The sequence below is a fragment of the Brachionichthys hirsutus genome, chromosome 15 (assembly GCF_040956055.1).
Source record: "Brachionichthys hirsutus isolate HB-005 chromosome 15, CSIRO-AGI_Bhir_v1, whole genome shotgun sequence".
In the NCBI taxonomy this organism is placed as follows: Eukaryota; Metazoa; Chordata; class Actinopteri; order Lophiiformes; family Brachionichthyidae; genus Brachionichthys; species Brachionichthys hirsutus.
The window spans coordinates 1,510,731-1,538,279 of NC_090911.1; the positions used below are offsets into that span (position 1 = coordinate 1,510,731).

The following is a 27,549-nucleotide window of genomic DNA, read 5'->3' on the forward strand; positions in this document are numbered from 1 at the left end:
GAGCATGGCAACCGGTTAATATTAATATTAGAGAAAGTTCACCAAATATCACAGTCATAAAGGAACTATCATGTAAAATGTCTTCTGGATCTGATCCAGAATGAGGTCTGGAAAAAATATTAACTTTTAACATTGAAAACTCCAGTTAAAAATACACATCAACCCTGATTCACTTTGACTTTTCATGATTGGTGTGTAAAGACACCAAGAACAATCTAGAACCTCCTGGTGCTGATCCAGATCACCGTGTGGACGGTGTAGATCCAGTTAGGAGGGGAACGAGCTGCTTGGGGGAGGTCTGCGCTCTCTGAGTGCTTTTCTATTTCGTTCTTGTGAATGTGGAAATGTTGCGTTGTTTATCGCAGGTTGGTTAACGTTCTATTTCAGAGGCTTCAAGCATGTTTGTGTTAAAAGTTAGGAAAATAAATGGGCAGAAAAGAGAACATTTATGTGACTAATAATTTATTTGTTCAAAAATTCACCAGCACCATGAAAATATTCCCCCACTTAAAAATGACATTGAGTAAACATGAAAGCACAACAAAGTGCACGTTGCACAGCCGTCACCTGAAACCCGGAAACGAGAGACACGAGGAAGGAAACGCCTGATTCCAGGCAACGGAACCAAACGCGGATTTTTTTTCCCACCTAATCTTCCGCTGTTTCCGTCTAGATCAGCTCAGTGAGGAAACTCAGAGGAATATTCCACTCGAGTGGAACTTCCTCAGACGAGGGGAAGTCCCGTTGGTCACCAGGGTGACGTCGGCGGCAGTCTTTCCTGGTAACCGTGGTAACCTTCCAGACTAAATGTGCAGCCCGTCTTCCAGCAGCTTCCTGGACTGCCTTCGAGACCCGCGCTGGCCGTGATGATGATGATGATGATGATGATCGAGGTCGCCATCGTTTGCCCTCATATCTCTGTCCTTCCTCTGACTCCCCCCCTCCCCCTCCCCCTCCCTCTTCCCCCTGTCTTCAGCCCCTGCTCTCTCGAACCGACTCCTCATGCTCTCGATCTTGCTCCCTCGCCTCTCGTCCTCCGGAGCTGCTCCCCTCCTGGAGTCAGATTCCTCTGGCCTGCCTCCCCCCTCCCTCCCTGAATGCTCCTTTATCCACGACGCTTCATGTCTTTGATGTGATTCGGTTCTTCCCGTCTCTCTCTTCTCTCCTCTGCTTTTTGCCACCTCACCTCTCTCATCCCTCTCTCCCCTGTCCTCCTCAGTCCTCCTCCAGCTCTCTGTCCTGTGGCTCCCTCTGGTTTCTGGTTTGCTCTCACTTTCTCTCCTGGGGGGCTTTTCTTTGTCACTGCTGCTGCTGCCATGCCTCCACATACGGCCAGTCCCCTCCTCTTTATTCATCACTCCTTCATCGCTTCCTCTCTGGATCTTTGTCTTGCCCCTCCCCTCTTCTTGCTTTGGTCTACCTGACCCAATCTTTCCTTCCTTGTGTTCATTCCCAGTCTTATTCCACTCCCTTTCCCTTTCCTTCTCACCCGTCTTGATTCCTGCACCACTCTCTTCTTTTGGAACGTCTTTCTTGCTCTGGATTTGTTCTTTTCCAGCTGTAGCACGATTCTCAGTTTCTTTTTTCTTTTTTCTGTCTTTGTCAGGCTGTTCTTTTGAATCCTCCTCTTTGGCTCCTTTCAATGCATCCCTTTTCTGCTCCTTATCTTCCTCTAATTTGGAATCATACTTGTTTTTGCCTTCCCCCTTCTTTTCGGATTTCTTGTCATCCCCTTTTCCCTCCTCCTTCTCCTTCTTTCCTTTAGGCTCTCTGGATTCTTTCGAGCTCTTCTCTTCATTGTCCTCCTTGTTATTTTTTAGATTCTGCTTCTCCAGCTCGTCTCTCTTCTTCTTCTCCTGCTCCTCCTCGGCCTTCTTGTCTAGTTTCTCCTCCAAGAGGTCCAGCTCCTGATCCAGCTCAGCCAGCTTCTCTGGATCAGACTCAAAATCATGGTCGACTTCCACCTCCACCTCCTTAATCTCCTCGTACTCCTCCACCTCGATGCCATCCATGGTCTTCTGCAGCTGCGTCTTCACCTTGTTCAGCTCCAGGAGGCCGTCCTGGAGTTCCTTACACACGTCCCTGATCTTGGTGGCAAACTTGGTTTTGGCACCCTTGCGGAGATCATGGGAGTCTTTGGCAAGGAAGAAAACATCGAGGGCCAGGAAGAGGGCCGACATGACCCCCGTGGTGACGCTGATGGCCTGGGCGGCTTTGGCGGCACCTCCTGCAACCCCTAGAATCTGGACTGTGCTGATGAGCTTATCGGTGTTGATCATCAGGGCTTTTCCAGCTCGGCCCCCCTCCTTCATCACATGCTTGAGGTTGTGGTTCAGGGCCTTTTTGGTAGCACTTTGTGAGTACTTTTCAAAGTCCCACTCGTCTAGGGTGTTCATGCCCGCCTGCAAGACGCAACGAGAAAACAAATGTAGACAATGATTGAATACTTTAGCGAGAAAACGGCAACTTATTGAAATGTTTATTCCACGAGTGGAGTAGGTGCCGAGTTTGGTGTGTTTATATAGATTTTTAGGAGGGGTAGAGGTGGATGCTGGGGGGTGCACAAAGAGAAGGCCAAAAAAAGCACAAGCATTGACAGGCAGAGAAAGGGATGTGAAGTTGGGTGGATTATTCGTCTTATCTGGATACAAATTCATCGCTTTTCACGAGAGACGCTTTAGTCGGTGACATTTCCAAAACGTTATGTATTAAATAAAATAGCATATATGAAAACTTGGAGTTTGGACTCATGAGCCATTTTCTAGAATTTCATAAAATAATAATAATAATTTCTTCACAGATAAAATGCTAATTTGTATTTGCTATTTTAACTCATATCTAGTTCTGAGCTTGTAAAAACAGCTCCACTTGACCTGTAACACGATTTACGCCCCGTGAGAACGCCCGTGTGGCGTTCGCCGACATGTCCTCACCTGTACGAACTCCATACACTCTCTGATGACTTTGATTTCATCCTGGTAGCCCTGGATCATCTTCTCCAGCTTCTTCCGGTCCATGTTGGAGTGGACCGTGTCTGTGATATTGGCCGTCGCTGAGGTGATGCTGCCCGCCGTGGCCACACCGATCCCCACCGCCGTCACAATAATGGACGCACCAAAGGTGAACGGAGCCAGGATGAGCCCGGTGATTGTTGCCACGCTGCCGGCGACGCTGGCCACCCCTCCACCCACAGCAGCTGACACCGTTTTCTTGTGGAACTGATCCGAAGCGTCAGCCAGAGCGAGAAGCTCCAGGATGCGATGCTGTAGGGACGCCCCCCGCTGGTTGAAAAGGCGCACAAACAGCCGGGCTGCCATGTAGACTCGGTCGGCAGCCTGCTCCATGGCCCTGCAGAGACACGGGGAAAGGACATCGTGTGTTCCAGACTGTTCAAGTTCAAAGAAATCGTGTCCAAAGTGAATATTGCAAATAAAGATGGCTGGATCAACCAATGAGATAAGCAGCCTCCATAAGTGGAGTAACAAGCCTGTACAAATCCTGTCAGGGTGACAGCAGAGCTGAGAAAAGAAGCTACCCTCACATTTCCCCTTCATCTTCACTGAAGTTGGATGCCTCGTTCCATTCCGTCCAACCTGGAAGTCGACATCATAAAACGTTTATGTGGAGGGGAGAGAGGAGACCAATAGACAGAGTGATGGGTTATTGTTTTATTCAACTATGAAGGAGCATTTATGGAATCTTTTAAAGGAAAAAAGCACAACAACAACAACAACAACTCGTCTGGTTAAGACAATCAGACAAACCTTTGACTGTATTCCACCACTGCATCAGCTCATCAGCTTCCTGTAAATGGAAACTCGTCAATAAAAGGCACAGTGAAAAACAGCGTTCGCGTCTGACCCGTCGCCTGATCTAACAAAAATTAAAATGGGTAAAAAGCTCACCTCCTCGGGGGCCGCAGGGTCGTGTTCCGTTGGGTACGCTGCCATCTCAACGGGTTGGACCACCAGCTCCTCTGAGCTCTCCTGAAAAACGAACGCAGGAGCAACGCTGACAGAAAGTCACTTTCTTTGTGCATCCACTGACGCAGACACCCACAATGTACGATGAACGAAAGCTAACGGCTAACTAGGAAGCAGCATCTAAATGACCCTGCATGAGAAATGCACCAATTTATTCATGAGATTAGATTTGGTATTGATGAAGTGGATCCATCATTCAAACCCGGGCGGCGTCTTGATGAGACAAGCTGTTTAATAACATCATAATGCTAACCTGTGCTGGTTTCAGATCCCGCATCTCAACAGCCTCCTCCTCAATAGCAGACATCCTGTCTGGACCCTGTGGAGGGGAAGAAACAAAACGTAAGAAAGCGGTAAACGTGTGGAGCCAAACTCAATGCAAGAGACGCTGAATCACACTTTGTGGCGATAGAACATGCACGTTGAGACTTTAACAAGCTGATTGGGTTCTTTAATCATTTGAAAAAGCATCGTAGTAAAAAAAGCAGCTTCATCTCATCACCGTTTTCTTTGACCTGAGATAAGTGAGCAGAGCGCCTTGGTTTCCCTGTGCCCCTGAACGCATCTCATTTTAATCAAAGACGTTGGTGCTCTATTGTGATTTGTGTTATTTATTTATTAATAAATAGAGAACCCACGCAGACACGGGGAGAACCCGGAGAGAACCCACGCAGACACGGGGAGAACCCGGAGAGAACTCACGCAGACACAGGGAGAACCCGGAGAGAACCCACGCAGACACGGGGAGAACCCAGAGAGAACCCACGCAGACACGGGGAGAACCCGGAGAGAATCCACACAGACAAGGGGAGAACCCGGAGAGAACCCACGCAGACACGGGGAGAACCCGGAGAGAACCCACGCAGACACGGGGAGAACCCGGAGAGAATCCACACAGACAAGGGGAGAACCCGGAGAGAACCCACGCAGACACGGGGAGAACCCAGAGAGAACCCACGCAGAGAACCCGGAGACAACCCACGCAGACGCGGGGAGAACCCGGAGAGAACCCACGCAGACACAGAGAGAACATGTAAACTCCTCACAGAAAGGCCACAAGCCGGATTCAAACCTGCGACCTTTTCGCTGTGAGGCAGCAGCGCTAACCACTGCGTCACCGTGCAATGTTCACGGTAATCATTTTAATACAATATAAAAAAAGGGTAAATACTGAGCGTGTCGATGTCTGTAAATATTTTAAGCGGTCCAAATGAGTCGGTGAAGCTCAGTGACAGATCAGTACGCACCAAAGCTACGTCAAACTTGGGTGTTTGGGTTTTCTTGACTCGGAAAGACACAACCTAAAAAAGGAAAAACAAGAAAGGAGGAGTTAGGAAGGATCCACGACAAGGTAGGAGGAGGATTAAACTATTTTAACATCGTGACATATGCCATGCGCCCAATTTACTCGGGTTTTCTTCTTGATGGTTCTTTTGCGTCTCAGGCCGCCTCCTTCTGGGTTCTCCGTGTCCTTACTGTCCTGCATCCGCAGACAGAGAGCAACAGAACGGAGGGATAGTTCAGCAGCCAGTAGTTCGGTAGTTTATTACGTAACGAATCACGCGGCGCTCTTGTTTTCTGAAAAGCATCTTTCTGGGACCACAGAGATAAAAACGTAACGATAACAAACTAAAGGCCAACGGAAGTCAAACAGTCTACAAACTTGACCTGGTGTCAGGAACGAACATCTCGCTTCATCTCGCTTCAATCTCTTTCCTTTTCACACTGAACATTGGGGGAAAATTAGTTTCCCGTTTATTTTGATGGTTTGACTTTTGCTAACTTAAATTCTACTACTTGTGTGAGAATAAATTGCGATTTCTGGTGCACAATCCTAATTATTTTATTAATGAATAACAATTTAAATGTATATCTAATTATTTATTTGTCAGGATCACAATAAAATGTGTGCGATGTTTCCATACACGTCAGAGTTCTATCTGTGCTGCTCTTTCTAACTAATAACAATCAATAGATCGTCACGTCCATACCTGATGATCAATTGTTTTGGGCGTCCTCCTGAAAATTCCACCAAATCCTCCTTTTTTCTCCTGCTAGAAAAAGATCACACACGAAGCATAACTTAAAGGGCCCCCAGACAAAGCGAGACTGCAGAAGTCCTCACCTTGCTGCCGCTTCCTGCTTCACAAAGATTCTCAGCGCTGGCTGACAGTTCTCCTGCGCCGCCCTTTGAGTTCAGAAAATGAAAATCATCAACTATGAAGCCGGTGGTGAAGCTGAAACACGCAACAGAGCTCGACACTCGTTGAAAAGTAGAAAGAAAATATATTCAAAATCTATTTTTAGATGCTCTTTGCTCGACTTTTTTTATAGTACTCCCAGATGTTTGGAGTGTAATCCATGATTTCGGCCGTCAGCATCAGCGTTGTGAGAAGTGTTACCCTCTCAAAGGTGTCAAACACGAACACGCCGGACCGCTTCAAGTATGTCTCACCTGTGCCGTCTCCACGAGGCTGTCCCAGCTGGAGGACAGGTCCATCGTGTCCTGGAGCGGATCCTGGAGAACGAGACACAATGTTTGGTTGGATCTGCTCAAAGTTCAAATGAGCCTTGAACTGCGGCTAACCATGCCGCAAACAAAACAAAGCAAATTGAGTCAATGCGGTCACCGTGGTAACGGCTGAACGCTCAGCCAGTTTAGGCTTTTTGAAGATCCCCGCCAACCCCCCCTTCTTCTCCTGAAACAGACGAAAGTCTAATGAGTTAATAGTCACTCAAAAGCAGGACAAAGAAAAGCTGGCTCAGATTCACCAGGTGTTTGTGTGCCAGCCTCCTCTGTATCATATCATCATCATCATCATCAATCGTATCTATCGGCAGAGTAACGGTGGAACTCATTGATTTTATTTTCATTGATTTTATTTTATTTTTTTATTGTTCTCGTTGTCTTCTTGAGTATAAACTTTTAACTTTAAATGACAGGACTCTGATCCACCGTTGGAATCTTTACGCCACACTACCCCCCCCCCCACTTAAGAAAGCACAACATTCAAAACGCAGCCTCAGCGTGTTCAGCCGCTTTCAGAAACGCTGCTACGTGTGAGCACGCTTTCGTTACACATTACCTTGGGGTTTCCTGACAGGCTGTCCACGCTCCCCGTCAGCTCCTTCCAGTCATCGTTGTCCTGAAGAAGAAGAAAAACAAACGACAGGAAATGACATGCGCAGCAGCAGGTGATGATGATGATGAATATATTTATTAGATAGAATGCTAGGGGCCCAGCGCGACTGGCCACACACACCTACCCCGGCCTCCAGTGCAGGCGTTTTAGCTGTTTTCTTGATCAGCCCACTGAACAGCCCACCTTTCTCCTGATGAGCAGACATCCACACGGCTTCATTCAATAATATCCACTCCACTCATGCTGAGTGTAAAGAGAACATGGAACAAAGACTATTGTCCCCCTAGTGGTGCCTTTAACGGCAGGTAACCGTGGTAATGCACACAGCGACGACTCTGACCTCATCCAATATGTTTTCGATGCTGGCTGATCTTTTGAAGATGCCGGTCAGACCTCCTTTCTTCTCCTAAACATGACAGAGTTCTGTTATCAGGGGGCAGAAACTGCAGTGACATTCCCAAGTCCTGCATGAACCGGATTTGGCTCGCTCATTAGGAACAGGGACACGCAATATTCGGATCCAGCAGGTCCGGATTACAGTATAATCTGAAGCTTCAGCACATTATAGATACTCATGGATCCATCCATCAGTCGCTCTCATTCCTGTTGTGGTGGGGGGGGGGTAACTAAGTACCGTACATGTAATGTATTGTTTATGTCACACTTATTCACACCCTCATTAGTTTTGATTTAAAATAAAAAGGAATAAGAATTACCAAAACTCAACGTGTAACTTTTTGAAGAGAAATCATTTTGTTTTCCTTTTAAAATTGCTAAAAAGAAATACATAAAAATAACCGTATGGTTAAAATATAACCTACTTGGACTGAAAATGTTCGATGAGTGAGTTTCATGTCTGCCCTTTGCTTTTTATTCTTTTATTTATTTGTATTGTATTTATTTGTAAATGCAGCGCTAAACAGCAACAACAACCACGAAAAGCACAAAAAGTCGTTCCTACAGAAGCGAAGGAAAATCGAGATCAAGTGATATGAAAGCACCTTCGACGCGGCGGCGTTGGACAGATTCTCACAGCTACGAGAGAGATTGTCACTGGGCATCTCCTGCTTCTGAATTCAAACAGGGGGGGGGGGGACAAATATTTATTCCATCCAAAACAAGAAGCTATTCAAACTAATCACATAAATCAATGAAATGCAGGACCTGGTCCGCTGCAGCGTCCTCTGCCGGCTTCTGCGGCTTCTTAAACAGGTTGCTGAAAATGCTTTTCTCCTGAAAGATCAATCGTTGTCACTGAGCAACAATAAAGAAATGTCTGTGTTTGTGTCGTTTGCTGCTCACCTTAGTGCTGCTATTCTCAGACAGGTCGTCAACGCTGCCCGCCGGCTCTTTCTGAGCCTCTTTGTCCTGAAAATGAATGAATGAATGAATGAATGAATGTTGCAGGACAACCCCAGATCCGGCGTTCCTGCCTAATGTCGCCCTAACCCCAACAGTCCACCACGTGATCGTTCTTGCACCCACTTTGTGCCGCAGCGTCCGAGTCACCAATCAGCTTTGGTAAACAGTAAACAACATCCAGCATGGTGGCACAGTGGTTAGCGCTGTTGCCTCACAGCAAGGTCACAGGTTCAAATGCAACTTGGGGCCTTTTTGTGAGGAGTTTGCATGTTCTCCCCGTGTGTGCGTGGGTTCTCTCCGGGTTCTCCGGCTTCCTGCCACTTCCAAAAACTTGCAACGTAGGTGAATTGTTCATGCTAAATTGTCTGTAGGGGTGCGAGTGCCTGCCTATGTGTGGCCCTAATGTGAACTGGCGATATGTCCGGGGTGTACCCCAACTCTCACCCGTAGATTGCTGGGATAGGCTCCAGAACTTAAAAGCAAACAGATGCGTTCTTGTACCTCTCCAGGATGAGCAGCTTCATCAGGTTTGGGAGCCTTCTTGAATAATCCACTAAATATTCCTCCTTTCTCCTTAACATACACGTTCAGACAATGAATACTTGTTCTTAGGGTTATGTCATTATTCAGATTCCTTTTCTAAAGCATGTAGAATACAGAACAACGCAAAACAATCCTCACTTTGGTGTCCAGAGCTTCGTTGCTGCCTGAGAGCTCACTGCCTTGCTTCTCCTGGGAGAGAATTAAAGCACAGGAAGCCGAGGAGGCGACAGAACCGTCACATTTCATGAATTACTGCGAGGAGCAGCTGAGCTCAACCATCACTTTTCTAAACTTGTCACAGCTTGACTTAGAATCAGTCTAGGAAGTTCTGTGAAAGCACAATGATTGGCTGAGTGTGACGTCGAGAACAACAGAAATGTTGATCGAGATGAATGCAAGAAATAAAACACTTTTTTTAATCTGTCCATAATTCTTAAAGATGTTTTTAACTGTAATTCTAAACTAGCAAAGGCCTGAAAACAGAAGAATATTAATTCAACTGTTCAATGACATGCAAAAATCTGACCTTGGCGTTGGCAGCTTGGGGAAGATCGTCACTGCTGGCTGACGGATCCTTCCGTGCCGAGACGTTCTCCTGAAACAGGAATTAAATTAAATCCAGATTAAACGTCCAGAACGTTTACGTTTACGTTTAAGTGTTTCAATCCGAGTGCATCGTGTTTTTTGTCATGCCTTTTTTTCTACATAGCGGAGGCTGCTTTGCTCAAACACGGATTCAGTCACGCTAAGCTGTGTGAGAAACCCTTCGGAGCATCGTGAGAGGTTTTCATCTGTTCAGTGGTGTTTTATATTTATGGTGTAATTTGGATTCCTTTAATTACACAGATCGTTAAAGCCTGCTGAATGACAGACACGCAGCTAGTATGTTAGAGTGAGCCCTGTCAGTCCGTGCATCCGTGCGTCCGTGCGTCTGTGTGAAGAGGCCGGGCCTTTGTACCTCTCCAGATGTTTTTGGGGTCTTCCTGAGGAGTCCACTGAACAAGCTGCCTTTCTCCTAGAGGGCAGAGAACAAATTCAAGAAAGTTGATGACTTATTTTCTTGACACTCTTCTCTTTCTTTCGGCTGAGGGGTCGCCACAGCAACCCAACGTTCTCCACTTCACCCTGTCCTTTGCATCGTCCTCCCCAACACCAGCCACTCTCATGTCCTCCCTCACTACGTCCATGTCTCTTCTCCTGGGTCGTCCTCTAGCCCTGTCCTTTGCATCGTCCTCCCCAACACCAGCCACTCTCATGTCCTCCCTCACTACGTCCATGTCTCTTCTCCTGGGTCGTCCTCTAGTCCTGTCCTTTGCATCGTCCTCCCCAACACCAGCCACTCTCATGTCCTCCCTCACTACGTCCATGTCTCTTCTCCTGGGTCGTCCTCTAGCCCTGTCCTTTGCATCGTCCTCCCCAACACCAGCCACTCTCATGTCCTCCCTCACTACGTCCATGTCTCTTCTCCTGGGTCGTCCTCTAGCCCTGTTCGCTGGCTGTTCCTTCCTCAGCATCCTTCTACCGATACGGTTTTTCCTCGCACTGGTTTATCGGGCCGTTAGCGACGAGTCTGACCTTGCGGACTGACCTTGTTCTCCGACAGGCTGTCGGTGCTGGAAGACAGCTCAGTCTGTAACGACGCGGCGCCCTTCACACAACAAAAGGGTTACTCATGTCAGAATGAGAGATGGGAACAATATTCCAGGCAGTTTGTAAATACATGCTTTACCTCCTCCAGTCTGGGGTCCTCTGACAGTTTGGGGGATTTCTTAAACATGCCACTGAAAAGGCCTCCTTTCTCCTGATGATTGAAGAAAAACCACACCGTAAAAAATGACTTGTCCGTTTTAGCTGCTGTTTGCATTTGGGTAAAACTGCCTCGGTGATTTGACAGGCAGCCTGTGCTCGGAGAGGAAGGGGAATCGTCCCCTTCGTCGTAAGATTCGTGTTAGACTAAATAGCTGCAACAAAATAATGTGCGTCAGTGACCAAATAGGCTTTCATAGATAAAACAGGAAGTAGAAGCATCGCATTACAGATGGAAGATGGGTCGTTATAAAATGAATTACAGGTCGGTCGCCGGGACGAATCATTTCGGAGCCTTACCTTGGTGGGGGCGTTCTCAGAGAGCGTCTCGGCACCGTCTGGTGGGTCTGTCGGCAGCAGCTGAACACCATGAAACAAAGATTAACAAACACAAAATAAAACTACAGAAATCCAGCCGTTTGATCTTCCTGCTGCTCACATGGACGCCACCTTCTTTATTCCCTTTCTCTTCACAGCTCAAGAACACGGAAGTCCGTGCATTTCCACTAACAATCAGTGCGTATAAATGTGGGTCACACATTTTCACCTTGCCAGCCGCTTCCTCTCTTGGTATCTTGGGAGACTTTCGGATTATCCCACCAAAGAATCCTCCTTTCTCCTAGCAACATGCGATTAAATTACACTCTCAGTCCAGTAACGGCTCAGCGAATCCAGTCAGATCACAGATCTCTGAGCTCACCTTTGAGTTTTCAGACAGATTATCATTACTGCCTGATAGGTTTTCACGTACAGACTGTTGGTCCTGAAGGGCAGATGAACTGGTTCAGTTGGGTAATCTACTGGATTAAAGTAATCCCACTGAAAGACTTTTCGTCACCTTGTCAGTCGGAGCTGCTTCCACTGGCTTCGGAGACTTCCTGAACATCCCACCAAATATTCCACCTTTTTCCTGAAGCAGAAGTGCATGATTGATCACGCAGGATCACTGAGGAGGATCTAGTCTGTACGTAAACGTTACCTCTGCTCCAACACAAGGCAGAATGAAGACGCCGCTCACCTTACCGCTGCCGTTTTCAGACAGACTCTCACTGCTGGCAGACAATTCAGCGTTAACGGTCGGATTCTCCTGAAGCACCAACAAGAAAGAAGGGATCGTTCACATGCCATGAATGCCATCAGCACTTCTGTGAGATGAGGCACGAAGCCATCTTTGAAACAGACCTGTGCAGATGCCTCATCTATTGACTTATTGGAATGTTTCTGCTCACGAGAGAATAAGCCTCTCATTTCCTGTAAATAAAAAGGCCGGGGTAATATATTAAAACATATATTTGTGATCATATTAACTCAGTAAATGCCAGTGACGTTGAAAGACGTCAATCTAAATCCAAATCTAAGGACAAAAGACGTCAACTGGGATTGAAACTGAATTCTGACTCTCTTCGACAGCCAATGCAAAACGATAGGAACACACATTGTTTTTCCTGATGAAAGAAGAAGCTTTAATCTTTCATTTGGTCTTTGCATAGTCTAGTACCTAATATTCTGTGGGTCTCGAAAAATAGGGCAAAATTAGCTGAAAAAGGCTGGCACTGAATGAGTTAAATGAGAAAGAGCATCACATGCTAAAGATGCTGCACAAAACCACAAAATGACCTACTTGGGACTTTTCAGAACTTTTCTCTTCAGCGTCTTCTGCCTCTTCAGGATCGCTGTTTGCTCTGACCTGGAAATGGAGCGTAACAGAATGAGTTGGGGCAGGAAGGCACCAAATGTGGCACATTCAGCATCTGAACATAAGCAGAAGCACTGAAGTTACCGATTTGTCTTTGGGAGTCCTCCGGAAAATCCCAGCAATTAGATCTCCTATGTCCTGAGTAAAACAAAAAGGGGGTGAGAACAGAAGCCCTGATGTTTAATGATAAGCTCACTTTAAAGGCAGTTCCTAAACTTCTCAATTTGATTCGATAGTCAACAGAAAATCTCTCGTCTTGCAGAAAAATACCGTTTTCCGTTTCTGTCTGCAGAAATCTAATTTTGAAACGGACACATCTACGTTGTCGTTCCTTTTTCTCTGGCTTCGTCAGAACGGACGTTTGAACAGAATAAAGGCCTTTAAAGTTTATTTTCTGTCTCTCTTACCTGTTTAGGTTCTGCATACTTTTCCTGCTTGTTCTTCTCTCTGGATTGTTCTCTTTCTGTGCCTGGTTTCTCCGTGCTGGCCTCGGGACTCGGTTCTCCTTTAGCCTTAGACAAAATCAGCACAGATTGGTTTCAGACAAAGAATTTAAGTCGTAAATGCTTCAGACAACTTTGCTGAGAACTGAGAACGGTCACAAATGGTGGGATATTTGGTAAAATATGAAAGTGCAGGTTTTAAAAGCTGACAGTGAGATAATCTCATGTGTCCCTGGGGGGTATTTTCTGTCTGAGAAATGAGTAGAAATGAAGGAAATGATGAAAAGACATTAAAATATCAGGGGGAAGAAACAAAAATCAACTGGGTAGTTTAGCTGTGCTTCTTAATTACATTTCCTGTTAGTTGCTGAGAGATGAAAAGGTTCTAAAGCTGCTTCCCCAGCACATGAGAAGTGAACCGACTTTCAAGTTGAACAGCTTTTTAACTGCGCTTTGGACAAATCCCACTCCCGGAACGAGCCCAAGCTCACATTCTGACCAGACTCAGCCCTCGTTGTGTGTACGCGACAACGCTTCGTGGAACGATGTGAAAGTGGCGCACCAGATAGGAAGTGTCACGGACAGACCCCCATTCCTATATCTCACTTTGAATGCAGTGGTGTTATGAATCCTAGCATCAAATCCCACGTGTACAAAAAACAAAGACACACACAGACACACACCGGTTTGCTGCCTGGAGCCTGTTTGGTCAGGACAACATCAGATGTTTCTTCTTTATCACCGTCATCCATCACATAACTCTAAGAGGGGGGAGAGAGAAGACCTGCAGCTGAACAGCTGCCCAAAACAGAATCCAACAAATGTTGTAGAATTTGAATAAAGCGGGAAGATTACAAGGATCTTTTTTCCACTTCCTCTGAAATAGGTAGATCAAGCATCTGTTCGAAAATGTTCCTTAAAAAGTCAACACATTTCCTGAGGCCTCTGTTGACGGATCAAGCATGGGGCAAGCTAGCAGACAAGCAGGACTGTTACTGGTCTGTCCTCTACTGGGAGCCACTCGAGTTTGAATATTTCACATGAACACAAACGTAACTGTCTAAATCGACACAAACGTTACAGGTATGACCGCGAGTTCCCTCTTCTGCCTCCAGTAAGAACAGAAACACACATAGTTCAGAGGAGCTGTGGGCTTACAGTGAATGTCGGAGACTTCTCTCTTTTGCTCCGCTGAAATATTCCAGTAAAAAATGTCTGATTGTTCTATGAACAAAAGCACAAATGAGGACGGCGTCACTTTACACACAGGATGACATCAGCGCTGGCTGGAGGTTAGCAGAAGAATCTCACTGTGTGTGTTTGTGTACCTGTGTGTCCTCAGCTCGCACCCTGTGGCGTTGGCTGTATCTAGTAGCGTTCAGCTCCTGCATGCACACAAACACACACAGGAACAAACACGTAAAACCTTGAATACAGTATCTCAGTGAATATTTTGTGTTATGCCTTCTCACACTAAAATGCTGCCGATTCACCGGACAGATCAACCCTAAACTAAATGGTATTTCCCTTGAGAATGAGTGTTAGTTACTGCACTCTGCTGGGGCACTGAAGTACTCGAGTACCGCACCCTTTCTGTGTGGAACCAGAGCAGTCAGAAAAGATGAAGCTGATAAAACCCTCGTGAAAACGGTGTCAGAGTATTTGAGCAGCGCTAACACAATCTGCAGTTTGAGCGCTGACATTGTGTCCGCGTGCTCCGGTTACAATGGAGGACATGCAATGTCAAGTCGATGCAATGGATGCATGTTTGTTACTAAACACAGTTTTCACATGTATTGGTTTTTATTGCATTGGCCTCCGTTGGAATGGGAAGCGGAATGCCGAGGAGGAAACGTGTCCGTCTGTCTGTTAGAGGTTTCTAGAAAGGCTGAACCGGATCTTCTCGCCCACTGCAGGTCACAACTCGCTTCAGACCGCGTCCATCAAGCTGTCCGCCGCCACTGCAGACGGGAACGGGCCGAGAGATCATCCTTGATGTAATCAAAGGGAGCAGCTAGGAGTCGCCTTGCTGGGGGGCGGGGGTTGTTCTCTGAATTATGTGTAGGTTATTATATTATTAATACTGTATAAGAGTAATAATAGACTGACTAAAAGGTAACAGTGTCAACTATTTTGTGTTTCTCCCCTGAGTCTGCTGAAAAATAAACTACTTGACCCCCAGAAAACATGAATCCGGTCATTCAGAGCGTGGAAATGGACAAAACGGTGTCCTGTACTCTTTGTAAAATGAAAATATAACTACTCAATCACTGTTTTGGTGAACCGAAGATATTACGCAATGCCTCCAGCGTCATTGTTTGTGTGCCTGAATGCCTGTCGGGTGGGTGGGGTGTTTAGAGATATCGCTTTGGCCTCTCTAAGACTTATTGCTCAACATGCCAAGTCCAGCACGACACAGACGCTAACAAACTTAAAGTACTACGTCACAGTTCTCTTTTCTCCACCAGGCCCATTCGATAAAATTCAGTCATTCCCTCTGTTCAGACCAAAACAAAAATGTGTTGGTTTCTTTCTTGATATGTGCAGAGAGAACATAATTTACAGTTAGTACTTCATCATTTCTGGCTGCTGTGTGTGTGTGTGTGTGTGCGTGTGTGTGTTTTTGTGTGTGAGACTTAGTTCCTAAACAGAAAACACAATTCTGTTGCTTGTTTTTTTATTTTTTTTTAGCTCTCCTTTTTTCTTCAGCAACTATATGCTGAATTAAGAGAGAGAAACTTCTTCTTTCCATTTCTTACTTCTTGTTTTTTTTAACAGCTGGTTGAATCAGTTTTCAGATGTCAGCAAATATAGATATTCTAATACTGATACCGAGTACTATACTAGGTTTCCCATTTTCACAGACTGGAAACTTCTGCGTCCTAATTTATTTGAACTGCTGCCTGTTCTTAACCTCTGGGATGGATTCATTCAACCTAAAGCGAAACGCTGCTGCTCCACGAAGGATCACTTACAGCATCTGTAGGTCGTGAAGGCGCCGGAGGAGTCGGCCTCTCGGGATCGTTTCTTTTCATCTGCAAGGAGTATTCAGCATTACAAAAGGCTCCAGTCATAAAAACCTAAAATACTCTCTACACTTCAGTAAACCATCTCAGTAAAGTTGCCACAGAGCTAATTATAGATTTATTCAGTACCTCTGGAGGCTTTGGAGGAGGTTTAGGCTGTAAACAGAGACGAACATATTAGTACTGCATACATGAAACAGTAGTATCGTTTTTCTCTGCTTTACCCACAACGTCTTGTGTATTCTCTGTAACTCTGCTTACCGGCCTTGGTCTCTTTTTGACTTCTGGCCTCATCATCCCTGCCTCCATTTTGCCTGAAACGAGATCATCACATCTTCACACTTGCTCATTTCTCCATCCAACAGTCCAAAACACACAAACTCCATTATAATAAGTGCCCCCCAAAAAAGCAGCAAATCCTCATAAGAAAGCATTTTTTTTGAGGGGGGGGGGGGGCTGAAATAATTAATTACTTATGAAAATAAAATGATGAGAAAGCAACAATATTCTCTTTTGTATTCAGATAGATTTGAGATAAAATCTGAATTCTATGCTACGAGATTAAAATGTTTCTGCTGCAGGTGTGTATTTGTTAATAGGATAAATTATGCTGTAAATACAACAAAGAAAAATAATACTACGGTATGTAAATACATGTCACGTGTAAGTACACTTTAAACGTATACTGTACGATATTCTCGCCATTGTCAGATTAACAAACATCCAGCCTCTTTGATCTTCTTTTCAACGCCTTCATTCACTTGGTTGCAATGTGCCAACAAAACTCAATGAACTACGTAATCATTCTGATTCCTTACTTGAATTAAAAAAGAAACAACTCCAGATTCAAGATCATTAGCTGATCAATCAATCAATCAGTCAAAAAAATTAATGAATTTCATTATTATGTTCTTAAAGGAGATTGTTTCAAGCCGTGTTTGTTGTTGGAATGTTTAGATGTAAAACTGATTTCCATGGAACTCAGCCAGAATCGACTTCCATTTGTGTGCAGATTAGGATAAATGTGTTGTTTTTGTGAACATTCCTAGATCATTTCAATATTTTCTTTCATTTCTCATAGAATAATGGACCATGATTACAAAAGAATTAGGTGTACATGAGTGTGACTGATTAATTTAGGACAAAGCTTAATTGAATTAAAGGAGCGTTGACAAGGAATGAGGTCATTTATTTCAAGTTTGCGTTCCTAGAAGCCAAACTAACAAAAGATTTTTAGATCATAAATATAAACACACAATACAATTGTTTAAAAAGGTTCTAGTCTCCCATAAAAGTAAAACATTTAAATTAAATAAATTAAATTCAAAGCCCTATCAGGCTTATCAAAAATCAGAGTAGACCTGTAACAATAATTTAATGTTACTACAGGTAACAATCCATCATTTAATTGGCCAGATCTATGAATTATACCGGAGACATTATAGAACATTTTGAAAAATATGACATGAAAGAAAGTGAAGATTAAAAAAAATAATATTTTGTAATTTTGTAATAAAATTAATTATTCAAACAGGGAACTAAATAAATAATGTGCTGTAACACAAACAAAACAGGTAAAACAGCTGCATCTATTCAAAAGTGACTGAGCAGCAACCCAGAATATTTATGTATATTAGGTTCTGTGTAAAGTACTTCTGCGCTAGAAGTACAATAAAAAATAAAATAAAGCTCCAGAGGAGTAAATCCCTCATTAACTTCTGTCACTTTGTGTTTGACCGGTTTAGAGAAGCGCCACATCTTCGCTAGCGAATCGATGAAAGTTTAAAATACACTCGGATATAAACAACTATCATCTAAAACTGAACAACTCGATCAACCGTGACGTCATCCTGTCACCTACCGAATACCTGAAGACTGTTCAGGGACACAGTACTTCACATTGGGTCGGAACCGACCAACAAACAGCTGCTCAGGCTGGGTCGACGTCATCCCCGCAGAATTTAAACTTCACCGCAGCTGCACCCGCGGTGCGTTCACGAGCTCCCGCAAAACCCCGAAATCACAGCTTCGCTACTCCAGCGGGTTTTCGTTTGTTATTGTTGTACACGCGGCACAATTAATTTTTTTTATGTTCATTACGTATATCACATGACATGTTAGATACATTTGATAAATCAGCGTGGCTTTACAATCGTGAAAGAAACTTTTGTAAAAATATATGTTTACATTATTTAAAATGTTTATTTTAGAGTTAAACAATAAAGAAATATTGATATACACACACAATCGATTCGGCTTCCAGTCTCCATCAACATATCTCAATCACTAATCAACACTCAAAGATATTCTGCCCACCTGTGACGTAAGTTTCATATTTCAAGTTGCAGTATTTACCTTTACATTCGGTAACTAAAATATTTCACCCAAAGACAACACGAGTTACAGGTCTAACAAAGCATCTCGATCAACACGCCATACCTGTGTTACACCCCCCCCCCCCCCCCCCCCCCCACAGTGAAATCCTCCGCTGTGGAATCAGGTGGATTCATGTACACCAAAAGACCCGTCATCAAAAGCCCCTCTCAGACTGATTTCAAAGAGGACAGGTAGAAATGAACGACAAATATCTCACCTGCTTTTTCTTTTTTTTGCAGTAGGAGCGGATGCGAGGCTCCTTCTTAGCTTTGAGGTGGCTGTGGACTCACCTGGGAATGGGGCGGGGCAGCTCAAGTCTACCTGACACCGTGGGAGGGACAGAAACGCGTTTCCCAGTGTGACACTGACTCAACAGTTTCACGAGCATCAGCAGAAGCTACATAGAAACCGACACAGAAAAGGTTTGGCCATCTTGCATCTTATTGTGAACTCACAGCCAAGAGCTGAAGTGGAAAAGAATCGAACCCTTGATTTGACCCACATCATCAGTTTTTATTAAATTTAGCTGGTGGATTGTATATATGGTATATAAATAATGTACATTTTACCTCTCTAAATGATCACCAGACACAGACCAGCACTAAATACAAACTAAAGTTCCATGGATCATTCCAAATATTCCAGTTTAAAATATGGAATATATTGGAATTATACTCATGGGAGACTGATATCAATACTGCTGCAGCTGTTGATTAGGTTTTATGTCATATGTAGGAAGAAATGGGAAACATTTGACATAGAAACACATTTCTGTCATCTCAATAGGGTTCTGACCATTAACGTTTATATAAAAGGTTATATAAAATCAAACTAGAACTTAAATTGTGTCAAAATCCTTCAACATCTTCAGGTAGCAGCCTTCCATCTCAATTTGTCACAGACAAATATTTAATCTAACTCTAACTCTAACTCTGAAAACCACAAGCTATGTTTGTTTATCCAAGTACAACAGGAAATACCAGCTCGAATGATCAGACAGAAGGAAATACATTTCATAAAAAAGTTTAAACTGACAACTTGGTTCTGTTGTTTTAAATAATAAAGGTTGGATCTACTTTTCTGAAACATTTTGCACATGAAAATAATTATTGACTGAACAAACAACAACTGCAACAAGATTGACAAATAAATACGAAGGTGCGTATGAATAAATTATGACTAAAATTATGAATGAGAATAAATGTTCTTTTTTAAAAACGTCACAATAAATGAACTTTAGTTTGTTTTTTTTGTGGACAAGCTGATGCATTCCTGTAAGTGTGAGATCCTATTGGCCCAGTCAAGAGCGTTTTACACCTGTAAAACATGTTCTCACACGAAAGAGGAAAATACAATGGACGAACCTGTCAGACTCCCGAACCCTGATTGTACCTTAATTTCTACCTCCATCAATGAGGTTAGGTTATGTTATGTATGTTTTTGTTTTTAGGTACAATTACATAACGGGGAACTTGAACTAGCTTAGCGGAGGTTCATGCTCCAGTAATTTACCATGACATACTTATGACTGCTGTATTCATGAAAAACCAGTTACGTCAGGCATTCAAAAGTTAATGCCGACTGTTACACGTCAAAGTGCTCAATAAGTGGATGTTAACCCTCCCTGAAGATAAATATTTACCCCTATTGAGTATTAACTAGAGTAAATGTTGCTGACGGAACCATTCCAGGATCCAATAGGATCGAGTAACGACCAGTTCAGACTGAGACTGATCAGCCGACCACATCAAAATGTATTCCCTGCATCATCAAGGCACTGATCCATTAGAGTACAAAATCCTTATCGAGTCAGTGAATTCATCTTTGTTTTTCAAACACAAGCAGTGCACTTGAAAAGTTCAATAACAGTCTAGAATTACTTGGAACATTTTCCTTTTATTAAGTTAAACTGCATAAAATCAAATACATGAATGAGATAAATCTCTGAATCGCATTTTCTTGATAGACATGTCAGTTTTTATTTTAATAGGTCTGAGAAGCGTAATCGAGAAGAGCACGGGTCGTCACTGTCGTGTAAAAGCGCTTTGGACTCCAGAAGCCCGTCTCTTCAGGAAACAGTTCATTTTCACCACTTGAGTCTCCAGACTGAAGTTTGCCATTTTAAGAAACTGGAAATGCAAACAATGCAGATGCTCGTGTATTGATCCAGCACATAAAAAAACCAACTTAAATGTTACGTAGGGGAACTAGTGATGATTGAAGCTCCCCGATGAAGCCACAGTTCAAAGACGTCGCCGTGTTTACGTTTCTGTCAATCATAATCTCGCCTCTCAATGTCTTCTTTGATGGCTTTTTTAATGCGGTCAATTTCGTCTTCCTCTGAACTGTCATATTTGTGATCTTTCCCTTTCTCGTCACCGCCCAAGGCAGCCGACTGGTTGGCGCCGCTTTCTGGCGAGGTGGCCTGCAGCTCCTCTCGGATGGCGTTGAGCTCCACCAGACCATCGTGCAGCTGTGTGGCCACCTCCCGGATTTTGGCTGCAAACTCAGACTTGGCCCCTTTCTTGAGTTCCTTCGAGTCTTTGGCCACAAAGTAGATGTCCATACCCACGAAAAGCCCAGTAAGAACGCCAGTAGCCATACTGGCAATCTGGACCGCTCTGGCTGCTGTGCTGCCGGCCACATTGGCGATCTGTACCACGCGCATGATCTCGTTAGCGTTGATGAGGATCGCCTTCCCTGCCATGGCGCCGTCCTCGTAGAAGCTGCTGCTGAGCACAGGGAAGTCTCGGTTGTAGGCGTGCTTTTTCATCTTGATCAGGTCGAACCTCTTCAGGTTCTCGATACCCTGCTTGATGAATTTCAGGCACTTGTTGAGGTCCTCCATCTTCTCCTGATAGTCCTTAACAATCTTCTCTACCTTTTTGCGGTCCATAGAATTGTTGACCTGGTTGGAGATGCCGGCCCCAGCCGACGTCAGCCCACCCGCCGCGGCAACACCCAATCCCACCGCTGTCACAATAAGGGACGTTCCGAAGGTGACTGGTGCCAGAGCGAGGCCCGCGATGGTAGCCACGCCCCCAATGGCGCTGGTGGAGCCGCCAGTAATTTGAGCGATCTTTGTGTTTTTGTTGAACTTGTCCAGTCCGTCTGCGATGCCGTTCAGGTCTATGACATGCTGCCAGAGGCTCTCGGCGCGTTCTGAGAACAGCTTGTTGAAGACGCGGATGCCCTTTTGCACCTTCTCTGCCGTCACAGCGAATGCTCTGAGAGGAAGCAAAAGAATTAGCTCAAGTTTGCACGAGTCCGTCTCATACAAATGTTCCTGTGATATCCAAATTCCTGTCCAGTAACATATATGGAATATGTCTTCATTTCTACAATGCAAACTGCTTAGCAAATCTGGACATCTTAACATTGAAGCTACATTTGCTAAATATGGGGGGGGGGGGGGGGGAAAGACCTATTTGAACCTTCACTTACTTTGCCTCTTCTTTTTCAGTCATGTCATCCTCTTGAGGCGTGTCTTCCCATGCTGAGAAAGTAGTGAGGAATGATACTTAAGATGAGATGAACTAGTCCATTTGTTCAGCTTACTTACAATTAGGAAGAAGGCTTGAACATTAAGGATATCCAAAAGCAATAATATTTCCACCACATTTCAGATCCAGGCAGAAGGGATTTATTCCCATCGGCTTTTCCGAATGGGAAAATGTGTAAAAGAGAAGAAGCTCTAAGGAACATTAATCTGAAAATGTACTCTACATCCAAGAATATGGAGCATTCTGACTCAACAGAGCATTAATATAACTACTGAAACCACAGCTGTCCATGTATAGAAGTAGAGTCTTTAGTCCCTAGAAAGGCCCGACACTAATGTTGGGATGAAATATCCCGACTTGCAGAATTTGTGCAGCTGATCATTTAGATCATTTCTTTGTTAAGCCGTGCAACACTGAACTCAGAAAATCATTTCTTATTGGACCCGGCTTGGTGCTGCAATGCTAATGTAGCAGTGCCAGAACTGAGCCCACGTTAAGTGTTGTCCCAAAACCGTTGACATAAAATCTTTGGATCACGGTTGTCTAAAATGTATGAAGCAGTGATAATATCTGTTTGATTAGAACCTCGGAACACAAGCTCTACGCAGTCTCAGGACAGGGATGCAAACTAATATTTAGAGATTAAGCTGCTCAAAGAACCAAAAAAAACTGTTGTAACTTACACTCCACTGAGTTCCACCAATCCATAAGACGTTCCGCATCCTGAAAGATAGCATTAGATTACTATTTTTAGATGTGTATGGGTCGCGTTTCTTTAATAGCATGGCATCAGAATATCATGGAATGTGATATGGTGACATGTCTTGCTCCAGAAACCAACCTCTCCCTCCCCAGTCTGTGTTGGCCCGATACGGAAGTCCTCCAGCCGGTCAAACAGGGACCGGTTCCCACCTTCATTCTGCAGGAACACAAATCGTACAGCTTAAAAGCAGACATGGATGCAGCTTCTTGCCTTTGTAGTTTACAGTAGTTCATGTGCGAGTCACTCAGGCAACATGGCTGCCTTTATTTTCCTGTCGCTCTGAGCTCATTCAAGCGATCCCACGGATGTTCTGCACACGGAAAAGGACCGAGTTCTTTTCTCTTATTGTGGAAGTGTTGATCCAGCATGTCTGATATTATCATTTGTACTGACTTTCTAATGTTATCTTGTCACTAGCGGAACACGAAACGGTCCCAGTGTGAACGCAGCTTAAGTGGAAAACCACACATTTCAAATGTAAACTGAAATCATAGAGCCATGTCCTCGTTTTGGCCGTGTGTGCGTGCCGTAGACAGAGAGGAGGAAGTGGCTGTCGGAGGATTCGGCTTTTTGTTTTCTGAAAAGGGAAGCAGAAAAACAAGTTGGGGCACATTGCGGCCTAAACTAATCGTGTGCGCTCGGGGCATGCCCAAACACTTTGTGGTGGAGTACAGGTGTGTGTGTGTGTGGGGGGGGGGGGCAGTCAAGGATGGGTCAGGTGACTGAAACAAAGCCACAATATGAAAGGCGAATCTCGCCTTCTGGTGCACAGACACCGACACCAGAACGCACTTTAACTTCAGCAAAGTTCAACTGTGAGAGGACCGAGGAAGAGTAAGAGAGTGCCTGATGAGGGTTGAATCTTCTCTACCTCTGCCGTGTTGCCTTCATCCTCGTCTTGTGCATTTTTCTGGGCAATTTTGGCCTGGAAATCAGAAACACGACACAAAAAAAGGCAAGAATGAGAATGTGGCTGAAAGACTGAACATCAGATAGATCTAGTTTGCACAAGTCATGGGCGAACGCTACCTTGACCCGAGGCATGAACGGGTTGTACCGCTTAGGTTTCTTGACTTTTACCTAAAAATAACAAAAATAATTAGGTTAAAATGAGCTCCTGGTGGTTTTCATTGTAACAATCAAGCAAAACACTGTTTCGACAATGTGCATGAAGGAAATGAACAGAAAGACCTCCTCTGCTTTGTCTTTGCCGTCCTCCTTCTTTTCCTCCTGGGATGCAGAATCCTCTTTGTCTCTCGGACCTTCGTCTTCGGACAGAGGCTGACGTGGGTGCCACAACGGAATAAACGATTGAACGCGTTAATGACCTAATTTAAACCTACGACGTACATAAAAGGTGAAGCACACATCAAATACCTTGGCTGCAGCTCGCTGTAAAAACGCATTATGGCTTTTGGGTTTCTTCACTTTGGTCTGTTACAGAAAGAACCGAATGTTAGCAGACGTGAGAAACAGCAACAAGTTATGAGCACCAATAACTGGGAGGCATTTGATCATGTTCTCTAATTTTGATCATCTTATTCAAACATACATTTATTTATTTTTATTGTGCTTCAGAATATATTTAACTGATGCTCTATGCTTGTGTTTAAATAAATTCATAAAGGGCTATGCAGTGACCTTGAAGTGTAGGAATTTCTAGTCTTCTCTCAAGATTCCGTCGCTGATGTACATTTCAATAGACTTTTTAATTATAATTACACATAAAGGAAGCACCATCGACTCAAACAGTGGCAGAGCTGTGTAAATACACACGCGTTAACTTTTATTTACTCCGTATTAGACACAGTTGTGTCATTATGAGCTCATCCTGTACGACCTTTAACCCCACGACCTCACTGACCTGCTGGGGCTCGGTGTGGCTGGAACCACCAGCTTTGGGTATGTCTGATAACAGACATGATAACAAATATAACTAGGAGTAATGTCTCTTAATTTGAAAGGGACACAGGAAGTTAGTTAAAACTTCCATTGTTAATGCTGAACAGACAGGTGTGTGTGTGTGTGTGTGTGTGGCACGCTGCTGCGGACACATGTGTGTCTTTCATGAGTCTCACTGATCCGGCTCTGGAATGAATGAACTTCTAAGCAGGAAGCAGGAAGAAGAACAACATGTTACATCCACCGATCAGTGCGTTTGTTTTCCCCTCCTTGAAGCACATTTAGGCCGACACTGGGAAAGGAAACTGATGAAGGCATAAACTCACCGCGCTGCCTCCTGGCCGGTCGGCCTCGCCTCCCCTTTCAGTCTTGCAGGAATCCTCATTTTTGATGCCTTCGTCATCCGATTGGTTCTACAGCGAATTGGACGCATTAAATTTTAATTACAGGGCGGTGCTTTCCACATGCCTGACGTGTTGAAGCCAACGGTGAATATGCTGATCATTGAAGACACAGGCGTGTTCCTCTAATTTTAAAATAATCCGAAACCACTTTCATATCGTCTTTGAGGTCTCCTCCAGATGTTTGCAGACACGCAAGCAGCTGATGATCCTAATGCGTCCGCTGTGGGCCATCGCCTGCCTCACCCCAACGTTCAGTGTCAGGGTACGCGCACCGGCGTACATCACAGATAAACTTGCTATGTTTATTTAACATTTCTGGGCCAAAGCATGCGCGGACCTCAGTCCGTAGTTTGTGTGCATGTCAGTACCTGATGGCAGCTCTTCTGCTTTTGCCAACCACGTTTTGCTTCCCTGTTGAGTTCCTGAAAAGGAACCTTTAACCGCCTAGTTAATAAGCTGTCAGTGAAGTAGATGGATACGCCTCATCTCTGAGACACAGACAGATATTATTCTCTAAACAATGAACGACTAATTCAGCTCCTCTGACAGTCTGCCAGGCATTACTGTTGGTTCTGCCGTTTCCTCATAATCATGGGAGAAAACAAAGCATGCCTTACGACCCATCTAACATGATGGCATAGAGACGCTCTTCTATTTGCATGAGATGCAACACTTTCTTCTTGTTGACGGAAAAATGACATTTAACTAACGCAACTCGTGCACTGACAGATTCCATCTCACACGTTCAAATTCTCATTTAGCAGAAAGATTCAGCCAACAAACACATCACAAAGATTACCTGCTTATCTTCAGCCCCTCCTGGTTCCACTCTGCTGCATGTGGACGTCCCTTTCGTCTCCTGTGGATAGATCACAGCTGTAACAAGGCAGCGCAACAGGCAGCAAAGGAGCGCCAGCACAAACCTCTTCCGTTGGTCGGGAGGGGAGCTGCGGGCTTTCACTTCGCCCCTTCCTCTCTCGCTGGATCATCTTGCCTTTGACCTGACGAGATACCGGGGGAAGCACAGAGTCAGCCACTGAGGGGGAAGCAGGAGGCTCTGACGAAGAACAAGCTGGATTTAAAAGGGCAGGCAACAGGAAGGAGGATGCGGCGAAGGCAAGGAAGAGGAGGAGTGTAAGGAGGAAGGGCGAATTAACAGAGATATTTAACAAAGTTGATCAGCTGTGCGTGTGCGTGTGCGTGTGCGTGTGCGTGTGCGTGTGCGTGTGCGTGTGCGTGTGCGTGTGCGTGTGCGTGTGTGTGTGTGTGTGCGTGTGTGTGTGTGCGTGTGTGGTCATTGATGACTCATGAGTGATGTGAAAACAGACTGACCACATTTGGCTTCTCCTCCACTGGCATTTCTGCTTTCTTGAGACTCTCAGGGTCTTTATGGTCTTTCTGAACATAGAATTCAAAATGTCAGCAATGAAACCAGATCAAGCAGAACCAGACTCATAACTTCAGGAGCAGCGTATTACGGTCTTATTAACAATCTACTTTACGGCCCTGAACTACATCTTTAAGGTTCTTGACTAAAACACCTCTTAGATCTTCGGGCGCTTGTGAACTATGTCTGCTGTGAGGTCATAGCTGGCCTTCAATCTAAAAGTTGCTTCACAGGAATCTGAAGCAAACGCCTGCCTGGGGTGTGTCAGAGACCAGGGAAACATAAAAACACACACAAAAAGTGTATTTTGAATGAATATGAAACCTTTAAGTTTTCAAAAAAACTCTTCCTGCTTTTCCTGGAAGCCTGTAATTTATTATATAATCTTGAAAATGCAAACACGATAAGATACGGTACTAAAGACTTTCCTTTTTAACAAAGCTTATAGTCAATCAATACAATAATCAATATGCTGTCATAGGCCAGCGCTGGTGGCTTAACCTGCTGTGACACACTGAGCTCCTCCCTCTCTATCTGGTTATTCATGTTATAAATATATATCAGTAATCCCTGCAAAAACGCTGACCCATCCAAGTCAGCATTAAAGAAAATAAATCTGAGATTATACTGGATATGACTGCTGATCAGTTTCAAAGATTTATGAGTGCCTTTTGAAAACTCTTAAACATTCTGGCAGACAACCTCTGGATAGAAATTATAATAATTTCATTACGCTGCCAGAAATGTTGCAGTCAAACAGGAAGAAGTAAGAACACACCTTTGTCTTGCTGCTCACAGACGGCTCGTCGTCATCCGAGGCCGCCAGCTTCTCATTCTGCAGAGAGAACACGAGTCCTTCTTTAAAGAGAATCGCACCCCTACGCTTCTCTGACCTACATCCAATCCAAACCGCCCTCACTTTGTTCGCATGTCGAAACGGATTCAGCTTCGTCATTGCCTCGGCAAATTTACTCTGAATTTGGAATAATACAGAAAGAAAAAAATGATCGACAACAACAACAAAAAACATTAAAACCGAAAGAGATTTGCATTTAAAACAAAAGTAAGCAAAAGTGTACCAACCTGCTTGTGACCCTCCCCGTTGTTTAACGCCTCCTCAGCGTCTGACGCAGACTTCTGAAGATTCAAACAAGATTTATCATCAAATACAATCATTAGTAGATAGAGGTAAAAAAAAATTTTTTTTAGCAG

The 27,549-nt window shown here is 44.4% G+C and overlaps 2 protein-coding genes and 1 long non-coding RNA gene across 3 annotated transcripts; all 3 read right to left on the reverse strand.

The window, feature by feature from the left end:
- Positions 1-456: 456 nt before the first annotated feature.
- Positions 457-11,723, reverse strand: LOC137904602 (myb-like protein X). The gene is made up of 24 exons (XM_068748800.1): positions 11,676-11,723; positions 11,138-11,197; positions 10,761-10,832; positions 10,620-10,679; positions 9,990-10,046; positions 9,558-9,626; positions 9,170-9,220; positions 8,429-8,494; positions 8,291-8,359; positions 7,467-7,532; positions 7,251-7,316; positions 7,070-7,129; positions 6,614-6,682; positions 6,439-6,501; positions 6,109-6,171; positions 5,975-6,037; positions 5,392-5,463; positions 5,231-5,284; positions 4,237-4,302; positions 3,906-3,986; positions 3,765-3,804; positions 3,542-3,593; positions 2,934-3,348; positions 457-2,402 (listed from the first exon to the last, which is right to left on the reverse strand). Exons 1-24 carry the CDS (start codon positions 11,721-11,723, stop codon positions 804-806), a joined length of 3,381 nt encoding a protein of 1,126 aa, XP_068604901.1. The 3' UTR covers positions 457-803.
- Positions 11,724-12,465: 742 nt separating this feature from the next.
- On the reverse strand, positions 12,466-13,013 carry LOC137904179 (uncharacterized). The gene is made up of 3 exons (XR_011105809.1): positions 12,941-13,013; positions 12,618-12,671; positions 12,466-12,524 (listed from the first exon to the last, which is right to left on the reverse strand). It is a non-coding gene; the product is annotated as an uncharacterized lncRNA (long non-coding RNA).
- A 7,249-nt stretch (positions 13,014-20,262) lies between these two features.
- On the reverse strand, positions 20,263-27,443 carry apol1 (apolipoprotein L, 1). Its single transcript, XM_068748966.1, has 15 exons — positions 27,421-27,443; positions 27,257-27,310; positions 27,116-27,172; positions 26,283-26,348; positions 25,874-25,951; positions 25,750-25,809; positions 24,873-24,959; positions 24,022-24,078; positions 23,836-23,925; positions 23,674-23,724; positions 23,516-23,569; positions 22,723-22,800; positions 22,565-22,604; positions 21,823-21,874; positions 20,263-21,605 (listed from the first exon to the last, which is right to left on the reverse strand). Exons 2-15 carry the CDS (start codon positions 27,290-27,292, stop codon positions 20,651-20,653), a joined length of 1,761 nt encoding a protein of 586 aa, XP_068605067.1. The 5' UTR covers positions 27,293-27,310; positions 27,421-27,443; the 3' UTR covers positions 20,263-20,650.
- Between the last annotated feature and the right edge of the window lie 106 nt (positions 27,444-27,549).